This window comes from Syngnathoides biaculeatus, chromosome 21, assembly GCF_019802595.1.
Source record: "Syngnathoides biaculeatus isolate LvHL_M chromosome 21, ASM1980259v1, whole genome shotgun sequence".
NCBI lineage: Eukaryota > Metazoa > Chordata > Actinopteri > Syngnathiformes > Syngnathidae > Syngnathoides > Syngnathoides biaculeatus.
Genome location: NC_084660.1, coordinates 6,204,027 through 6,213,102, shown reverse-complemented (window position 1 = coordinate 6,213,102; position 9,076 = coordinate 6,204,027). Strand labels below are relative to the sequence as shown.

The 9,076-nt window shown below is 48.5% G+C and overlaps 1 protein-coding gene across 3 annotated transcripts; it reads left to right on the top strand.

The window, feature by feature from the left end:
- The first annotated feature begins 60 nt into the window (after positions 1–60).
- si:cabz01007807.1 (uncharacterized) lies at positions 61–7,932 on the top strand. 3 transcript variants are annotated; one of them, XM_061809112.1, is made up of 32 exons: positions 61–210; positions 336–395; positions 1,106–1,171; positions 1,252–1,314; positions 1,409–1,450; positions 1,547–1,695; positions 1,778–2,665; positions 2,752–2,853; positions 2,919–3,011; positions 3,101–3,163; positions 3,285–3,344; positions 3,418–3,453; positions 3,566–3,625; positions 3,880–3,924; positions 3,992–4,060; positions 4,142–4,213; positions 4,292–4,378; positions 4,444–4,506; positions 4,597–4,674; positions 4,752–4,862; positions 4,926–4,967; positions 5,051–5,104; positions 5,219–5,314; positions 5,447–5,566; positions 5,628–5,735; positions 5,852–5,893; positions 5,970–6,032; positions 6,244–6,306; positions 6,392–6,431; positions 6,674–6,728; positions 6,805–7,150; positions 7,228–7,932. In XM_061809112.1, the coding sequence occupies exons 1-32, from the start codon at positions 138–140 to the stop codon at positions 7,627–7,629; spliced, it is 3,711 nt and encodes a 1,236-aa protein (XP_061665096.1). In that variant the 5' UTR covers positions 61–137; the 3' UTR covers positions 7,630–7,932. The 3 variants fall into 3 exon arrangements, with proteins under 3 accessions (XP_061665096.1, XP_061665095.1, XP_061665094.1); XM_061809111.1 differs by having other exon boundaries at positions 119–210; positions 333–395; XM_061809110.1 differs by having other exon boundaries at positions 120–210; positions 306–395.
- The last annotated feature ends 1,144 nt before the right edge of the window (positions 7,933–9,076 follow it).

The window sequence follows — 9,076 nt, the reverse complement described above, 5'->3', positions numbered from 1 at the left end:
CTTTAACACCTGCCGGGAATCCATTTTGCCTCCTCTGCTGGGCTGGGATGTTATTGCGAAAGTCACGGACCGGATGTGAAGCCCTCGACCGGGCAGGAAACTTGACCCAGGTGCGCTCGTTCGGCAGCTGGGCGGTAATGAGCTCAAACGGCCCCGAGAAACGAGCAGAAACCGAGCGAAAAAGGCAACATGAGAGCGGAAACGAGCACGGTAAGTTCAGGGAAAAATTATAATGATAATAATAATAATAATAAAGCATGACGCGTCCTCTTTTTGTCTCCTTTTTATTTTTGTTCAAATTTGAGCATTGTTTGAATATTTTTTTTGGAAAGCAGGAGGCTCAGGAGGGGGCGAGGGACGAGCCGCGGGGGAGCACCACCATCGACAGACGACCAGTAATACATATATGTGGTTTTTTTTTTTATGCTTATAATCATTACAATTTCTAAAAACAACAAAATGCGTGCCGCTGAGAGCGTGTTTTGCACTGTCATGCTACCTGTCACGTGAGACAAATTTTTGAACTCATTTCATACACACCCCAAAAGTGACCATGTATTTTTTTTTATATTTTCTATTATATTTTCTGCTCTTTATTTTTCCACCGTAGCCTACTGATCAATGACACATGAAAAGTGATTAAGATGGCACATGTAATTTGGTTTGGATGTGAAGTTTAATTTCACCTTCTGCGCTCTAATAAATTTAACCCTAACGAACATTTAATTGTTCTGCTTTTCACTAAGCATAACTGGCATGGATGGATGAACAAATATATTTATGTCATTACTTTTTTTTTGGGGGGGGGGGGGGACAAAGTCCAAGTTGGACACACGTCTTGTACTTAAGTTAAAATTGGACGAAACCAACTGGATTTAAAAAGTTGAAGCCACTGGAAGCGTGTTGCAGAGTTGAAAAGTTTTATGCTGTTATTTCACACACCACCAGAGGGAGCCCGCCTCAATCCCACTTTTGTAAGGTTGACTTGTGAGAAAGTCAGGCGAAGGAGGACAGTGCAAAAGTTCCCGATTCCTATCACGAGCCAGCAACTTGCCTGCTATTGTTTTTATCGTAAAAGTGAATCTTTTTTTTTTTTCCTTTGTAGAGTCTTGTCGTGCTGCAAAACATGCTCAAGAAAATCCCCCAAAACCCGTTCCTCAATCAGTCCAAGGTACTTGTCACTTTTCCACCGTCCCCGTTTTTTTCCCCATTGCAGCGATGACATCGGTTGTCTCGCCTGTCACCCATCAGACCCCGGCTCCGTCGGTCTCAGACGCCAGCAGGACGACCGCGGACAGGCTGAGGATCATCCGAGTGAGAACATTTTTGAAGCGACTGCGTATGCGGACGGGGGAATTTTTATGGGGGGAAACCGACTGAACAAAACGAATGCAATTTCTTTCCGCAGGACGACCTTGCGGGCGTGAACATCGACGGCGGGCTGCCGCAGGTGATGTCAAAGACCGCTTTTGTTTGCTAGTTTTCACCTTCGCTAGCATGTGGTGTGTCCTGATGTGGACGTTAATACGTAGCTTTGCTGTTACAGAATGGAGCACACCGGCCAAACCCGCAGGTGACGTTTATTTCATCCTCCCCTTCCTTGTAGTCCATGACCCACATTCAGTTAAACCTGCTTTTGTGGTTTATTCACGACAGCACGCGGCCAGCACGAACCCATTTCATTCCCATCATACGGTACGGAGCATCCGCATTCCTCGTTTATCAGTCTCGGCTGTGGTTTGCGTTTTTGTCGCAACGTCACGTGTTGTGCCGCTAGGAATTCGGGAACAAGTCCGACGGCGGCGAGGATGGTTGGAGGAAACCGTGGCAGGAAGCGCGAGCGGACGGACTCTTCGGTCCTCCGCCTGGATTCCTGGGTTCTCCGCAAGATCACCTGGAAGATGGAAAAGCCGCAGTGTCTGAAGCGCAGCAGGACTTGGTCCAGGCCTTCAGCTTAAACCACGTGTCAGACAGCTATCCGACGTCCCAAAGTGGGTCAGCTAGCGGGCAATATCACAGCATCAACCTGAACTCACCAGAGAATAATACTGAGAACCTTTTCAAGAACCTGCATTCAAAGAGCTCCAGCATGCAGGACCTTTTACGAGATTCTCCAGATGATTTTAGCCTCAAGACATCTTCAGGGCAGCTCTTGGAAAAAGATCACAGTGTATTTATGGATCCATTAAGGCCTTCTTCCAACGTGGAGGAGAACCTGTTCGGGTCTTCAAAGGCTCCGTTTTATTCGGCCTCGACCACCGAGTCACATTTGTTTCAGGCAAATGGAGGAAATTTCCCACACGACAAAAAACCCGGTTATTCTGGATTATCTGGATCTGATGTGGATGTGTTCTCCCCTTCTTCTGATGTCTCGAGTCCGATCGTGAAGGAGCTATTCAGAGACAGCGGCAGCACTAGTGACCTGTTTGGTGCAAAGGCCGCCAATAGCAAGTACATACCCGGAACGCTGTACGGGAGTGGATTGGCGAAATCGACATCAGACCTTTCCGAGTCAGCGGCCCAATCGATGTATTTTGATACGCCGCGTGACATCGTGCTCACAACTCCTCAAGGGAGCAAACACGGAATCCTCCAGCCAACGCCCTTCAGTCTGGCCCGGAATCTGAGCAAGTCGCCAGACTCTTCTCCAACCGACTTGACCCACGTGCGTAGCGTTTTCTGTTTGAAGTGTATCATTTGAAGTTATGTTGGCCATTTCTAAATGTCTCCTTGGACATCACACTGCACCAGATGAAGCTCACCAGGCGCCCGCCGAAGCCCCTTCCTCGTTCCAGACCACCGAGGTTGGAAAAGCCCACCATGCCAGAGATTTTCCCCAAGCCGGCAAACGCAGTGAGCCGTTTTCACCCCAAGCAGTCTGTTCTTTTCCGAATTGTGACCTTTTCCCGCTTGTCTAGGTTATGCCTGAGCCGACTGGCCCGCCAAAACCTCCTCCAAAACCGTTCAAAACTCTCCCCAAGCCAGTTATTGACTCTACAGCCAAGCCTCAGGTGAGCTATGTGTGTCTGGATACTAGCAGGATGGTAGAATGTGGCTGGTCAATATATCAGTCCAAGCTGAATGACTTTCTGTGTTGCAGGACGATAAAGCGCTGAACCAGGAGGACTTCAACATCTTTGAGGACATCTTGCTGATTGGACAGGTGGGCTCCGAATGATTGTGGAAGGGAATTTCGATCAAAGGTTTCATGAGTTTTTGTTTTTGAGGCGACCCCGAAAGGGACAAGCCGAAAGAAACTTACTATAAGTGGAATTTCTTGACAGGAAAAGTGTGTAGAAGATTGGCCAGAGGACAGTCCGCAGTTTCACCCTGACTTCAAACCAGTAAGCCCACACTTGTCTCGCTTTCACCACTTTGTACTTTGACCAAGCCCGTGTTTGCGTTTTATCCTCCAAGTCTGGAAAATTCCGACTCCGCCGCGAATCCCTCAAGGTGAGAAGCGACGGTTTTTTTTTTTTTTTTTTTTTTTTTTTTTTTATTATTTCTTTTTAAGCACCAGTGGAGACCAAAAGAAAGGCAAGCAAGGTGATCTTCTCTCTTTCAGGTCAAGATGGACTCTGAGGGAAGAGGAGAAGATCACGATGATGCCGGAAGTTACGTCAAGGTGACACCATCACCATTTGTCAGATTCAGAATTCTTTATTAGTTCCTGAAGAGCAATTCAGGTTTACAATCAATCAATTCCGAACAGACTTTCCCCTGGCTTTGGAAAATCGCCTCTTGTAGAAGTTTGGGTTTTTCCATCAGGGGTGGCACTCACAGACCCTCCAAAATATCAATTTCTCTGTGTTACCTTGCTAAACAATACTAGAACTTTCCCACGGCTTTCGCCCACTGTGTTGTTCATTTCTGTCACAGAGAAAGGAGGGCAAGTTTTCCCTGTTGTCCAGAGGGTCCTCAAAGGTGACCGAAACAGCTCAAAGTTCTGATGTTTAATGTATCAGTGCTTATAAAGATGTTCGTGCGCTAGGACAAATTTTATGATGACTTGAAGGACAGCCGAAGCTGGACTTTACCTCCTCCGGGGAAGCCCTCAAAGGTACCAGCAGGAATTAGCCAGCATCTTTCCAAGTGTTGTGAGGTGAAGGAGTACCCTTCCCGTCTTTGTTGTCGCCATCAGGACTATTTCTACGAGACGGACACACCACCGGCTAAGTGGCAAGATGGAGGGCAAAGTTGGTCTGACACCAAAGTAGGACTTTTCGTGGGCGCTGCCACCTTTTCATCTTCAAAGCCTGACTCTCGTGACCGACTGTCTTTTGTGCCGAAGAAAAAGCCCCTGAAGAACAAGGTCAACCAGCTGCTGAGGCGGGCGTCCACCAGCCTGGTCCAGCGGAACCCGGCTGCGGCGAGCAAGGTGAATGGCGTTGCGGTGATGAGCGCGAACACTTCCGCTGTGCTCACTGCTTTTGCCATCGACAGGACGACGACCACCACAAGAAAAGGATGAACCTGAAAGGGACCACCACTAGCTGGCGCTCCCAGGTAAAACAAAGAACTCCAAAGAAAATGATCCACAAGAGTCTTTAAAAAAAAAAAAAAAGTAATATAATATTAAGACCTGCTCTCCCCCAGGAGGCCATGTTTGGTGACGGCAGCGGTGAGGAAGATGTGGCAAAATCCCACCTGGACGAGGCCGACTTCTACCCCAGTGTAGGTCTCTCCAATCCGGGACTCTCTCGCATGCTCTTTGCTTCTTTAGCCACCGCTCGTTTGTGTTCTCCCTCCAGAAAGACAAAAAGAAGAACAAGATGATGTTCGTCCCTCAAAAAGGATTTGCCAGTTCTCCAGCAGAGCAGCCCCAGGGGGCGCATGGATACACCCCTCCCGAAGACTCAAAGGTACCAATGGAGAGTCGCGTGTTATTTGCGATGTGGCCTACAGCGTTGTTTTATTTCCTGCAGGACAGACGAGACCAGTTTTATGGTGCAGCTGACACGTGGCAGGTGCCGTCACACACTTGGATGCATTTTTTTTTTTTTTTTTTTTTAACTTTGTAAATCAAATAATGATACAAATGTCCTCCTAGAAGCACAAATTTGAGGATGTGGACGAGATAAAAAGACTTCATTCCAACAGCCAAGTATATCTATTTATTTTTTCCCCATCTGAAAAAGATCAAGTGCAAAACACGTTTCAATCGAGTCCGATTTTTTTTTTTTTTTTTTTAATAGTTTGATGACTTTTATTGTGCAAGGACGAAGTCCCGGACTTTCATCCGAAACATCAAAGCAACTTCCCAGCGGAGCAGTTGGACGACGGCGAGCAGAATGCGGCGGATGACTACAAACTGGTTTGTGTGCTTAATCCTTTCCGTGGATTTCAATTGATGCCTCACTAAATTCTGTAAAGTTTTGAACATTTTCATCCTCCAGTCTTTGTAATATGAAGTAGATGACACACTAAGATGCGTTCTACTTTTTAGAAAAAGAGCAAGTTCAAAGCGCCGGTCCCCTTGCCGCGCAAACCAAAGCCGAACCACGGTTCATCGGGACCGGGGGAGCCGATGCCGTTCGGTCACGCTGCTCGAGCGCAGACGCCTTGGGTACGTTTTGGGTTTGTCTGCGGCGGGAGCTTCGGCGGTGAATGTTTTTCAACCTTCGCAGGCGGACGACTGGCAAGATGAGGGCGACCTCGACCTGAGCAGACGAAAACACGGGAGTCCCTTAGTGGACTACAACTACAAACAGGATGACCTGGGCCTTCACAAACAAGTAACAAGGGATGGGGACAGGACTGTCTTGTGTTTTTTTTTTTTTTTTTTTTTTTTTTTTGGGGGGGGGGGGGGTAGGGTGGAAAGACTCAACACACTTTTCCTCTCCCTTTCCAGAAAAAGTTCAAGCACAAAGGCTTCCGAAAGCACAAAACAAAGGTGAGAGCATCGTTTGGGGCGTCAAGTGCCGATTTGGGCTCCGGAATCACCTGTGCTTGAAATTGTCTGTTGGCAGAAGAAAATATGGGAAGGCGACGCCGGGGACGTGGGGGTCGAGCACCTGTCGGAGGCGGCGCAGGTACGTGGTGAAAGACGAGCCCGCTGCCAGGCTGCTCATCTGATGACTCGATTTCGAGATTTAAAACCGCAGAGGGTGGAACGTAAACACGCGCACGATGCCTGCGTCTTCGGTCCGGCGACTGGTCCGACGACATTGCGCTCGTAGCGTGTCGCGTCGGCGGTTGTTGACACCTAACTGCTTTCTTATCTCCTTTCCGTTTTGTTCGCAGGCCGAGTGGCTGGCGGCTCAGAAGGACGAGCGTGCGGCGGCGGGTCTGGAGGAGGGCGACGGGGTCAGCGTGACGCCAGCGTGACTCACGGCAGTGCAGTCAGTGTTGTTGTCGTCGTTGTCGTCTCACTCCCTTTCTTTCGTCACAGGACACTGACAGCTTGATGGAGTGGTGGAACACAGTTGAACGTGAGTCACAGCTTGGGCTGTATCCGTACAGTGTAGAAACCGAAAATCACAACACTGGAATGACAAAACTGCAACGCGCCCCTTTCAAGTTCCTGAGTTTGTCCCGCCATTCGAAGCGAATTTGTCTCTGGTTGCACCGTAGCATCGGTTGTTCGACTTCACCGAAGCTCTCTTCATTTTTCCATACTTTTCTAAATACTTTTATCAATTGAGCGCCGTCAAATGGTCGTCTGTCTTTCCAGAGTGGGACGAGTTGCCGTCAGATGACGAGGTCAAGCCTCACCTCGACGAGTCCCAGTAGGTGTTTCCAAATGCTGGTAGTCTTCTTCAGAAGTTTTCAGCTCCGGCGTGACGAGCGTTTTCCCTCTGCCAGGTCCTTCGCCATTTTGGCCGACAAGGTGAACCGAGGCCTGCGCATGTTCAACAAGGTTTTCACGGAGCGGGCCGAGATCTTCTGGCAGCACGTGGTGAGGCTCCACGCCCTCGCCGACCACCTCGCCACCTTCCACCAGAAAGCCAAAGCGGCCGGGATCACGGGGAGCACCACGGCGGCAGTCGGCGGCGTGACGGCCATTGCCGGCCTGGCCCTGGCCCCGTTCACGTTTGGCGCCTCCCTCATCGTCACGGCCGTCGGCGTGGGCGTGGCCACCGCCGGGGGGATCACTTCGGCTTCCGCGAGCATCTCTGATAATGTCAACAACATGCAGGAACGCAAGAAGGTCAGCGCTTTGGCAAGACCTTCAAGCATTCACGCCGTATCCATTTGAAAGTCATCTCATCTTGCGGTGGTTTGCAGGTGGAGGCGGTGCTGCAGGAGTACGAATCCGACTTTCGGGACTTGGCGAGGATCCTTCACTTTGTTAATCACGGGCTGTACAAGTTGCGTGGGCATCCTTTCCTCCGGTCGGGCACCCAACATTACTCCGAGGATTGGGAGGTGCGCAAGGCGGTGCAGATGATCAGCTTGGTGGACTCTCCCGTTTTGCGAGCCGTGGAGCTCACCGACGGCAACTTGGACCTGGTCCACAGACTTCAGAGCGGCATGGACAAGTACTTCAAGGACTCGCGGGAGCTGAAGAAGGCCTTCAAGAAGGAAGTGGTGGCTCGTATCAAAGAGGTCGCCGACATGCTCAACGAGGGAGTGGTGGAGCTTAACTCCATCAGGGAGGAGCTCCAGAAGGCGATTGGGAACTTTTAAACGCAGCACGTTTTTCACACACACACACACACACACACACACGCGCACACAGAGCTTGGATGAGTGACACTTCAGACGGGAGGGAAGCACAGGACCAAAGACTGCAACGTCACTTATCATTTGTAAGTTGAAATCATCCTTTATTGATTGAACTCCTTTGCAGCAAATTTGATTTGAAAGATAATTTCTCTGCGATCCAATCAAGCTACAGTTTTATGATCACGTTTACGCACAGTTGGATAGATGTGTAGGATGCCATTTTGGATGTTTAGAAGAAAATAAAGGTTTGTAATGCTCTCTTCACGCTCGGTTTAAATTAATTGTTTACAAGTGTTTAATAAGAAACACTTATTGAAATTGGACATTGGCAAAGGGACGTGCATTTCCCTCCCACATCCGGAAGCGACAGACATTTGTGGGTTGAGCAGCAGAGCCAAGCACGTGGGGGGAAAAATAAATCAAATCTTCTTTGCCTCAGCAAAATGAGACGTCACCGGCGGAGTCGATTTGGCAAAATGATCACAGGCGCAGGTGACGCTTTAAACTCTTCTGCTCATCGCACAAATGCGCGTTGCTTACAAATCTGGCACCGTTTCAAAGGGTAATAAACGGGTCTTTTGCCAGTATAAATATGATAAAAATGACTTTTGTCTGGTCTTGAAAAGGTGAGTGGTTTTTTTTTTTTTTGTAAACCTTAAAATTCCTGTGCATAATGTTGACGTACTGTCTAGTTGTTTTACAGAATCATTAAGTAAGGTTTAGATAATGAGCACAATGTTATATTTAACGGTGGGGGGCTTATGTATGCTCGAATGCTGTACAGGCAGTCAGTAAGGTGGGGGGGGGAGGGGGGGGTAATCAGGGGCTATGAAAAAGCCCTTTTTAACGGAAGCTGATGTATAGTGAAAGAAAGTCAGTGTGCACATTTTGAGTCAACTGAGATGACACAGCAACCCCAAAGACCAGAAGCTGGTCAACTGTGGGGGCTTTCTATGCGCTGGGGGTGGGGGGCTTACAGCTACACGCTCAAGCACTTGCCATCAGGTGCAGGCGACGTTTTCAAATATCTTACTTAGCTTTTACAGCCGCAGCGCATTTTGTGAAATGAAGTGAAGACAAAACAAAACTACTCACACTTTGGAAGCGGCAGATCCGGCTCGGCACGCGAGCAGAACCCAACTCTGGTTGGAATGTTACCGAAAATCCTTGAAAATCATCACGTCGGCGCCGTCCCCTCATTCTGTTTGTGTAGAACAGCAATATAGTTGGGGGGGGGGCAGCAAAATGCAGATTTTATTTTACGACATATATACTATTTGTTTAGCATGATAACACAAAAACTATCAAATCATAACTGTCAAGTCTTGAAAAAGTCCTAAAGTACTGTAGGAATTTTTAAAAAAAATAATAATTTCAAGCAAGTTGATTCAAGTCAATTCCATTCCGC

Excerpts from the sequence above, each read along its gene's own strand:
- si:cabz01007807.1 (XM_061809110.1), top strand. The coding sequence starts at position 138 with ATGAGCTCAAACGGCCCCGAGAAACGAGCAGAAACCGAGCGAAAAAGG. Across the intron at positions 1,172-1,251 it reads CGTTCCTCAATCAGTCCAAG|ACCCCGGCTCCGTCGGTCTC; the intron begins GTACTTGTCACT and ends GTCACCCATCAG. Across the intron at positions 3,925-3,991 it reads TGTCCAGAGGGTCCTCAAAG|GACAAATTTTATGATGACTT; the intron begins GTGACCGAAACA and ends TTCGTGCGCTAG.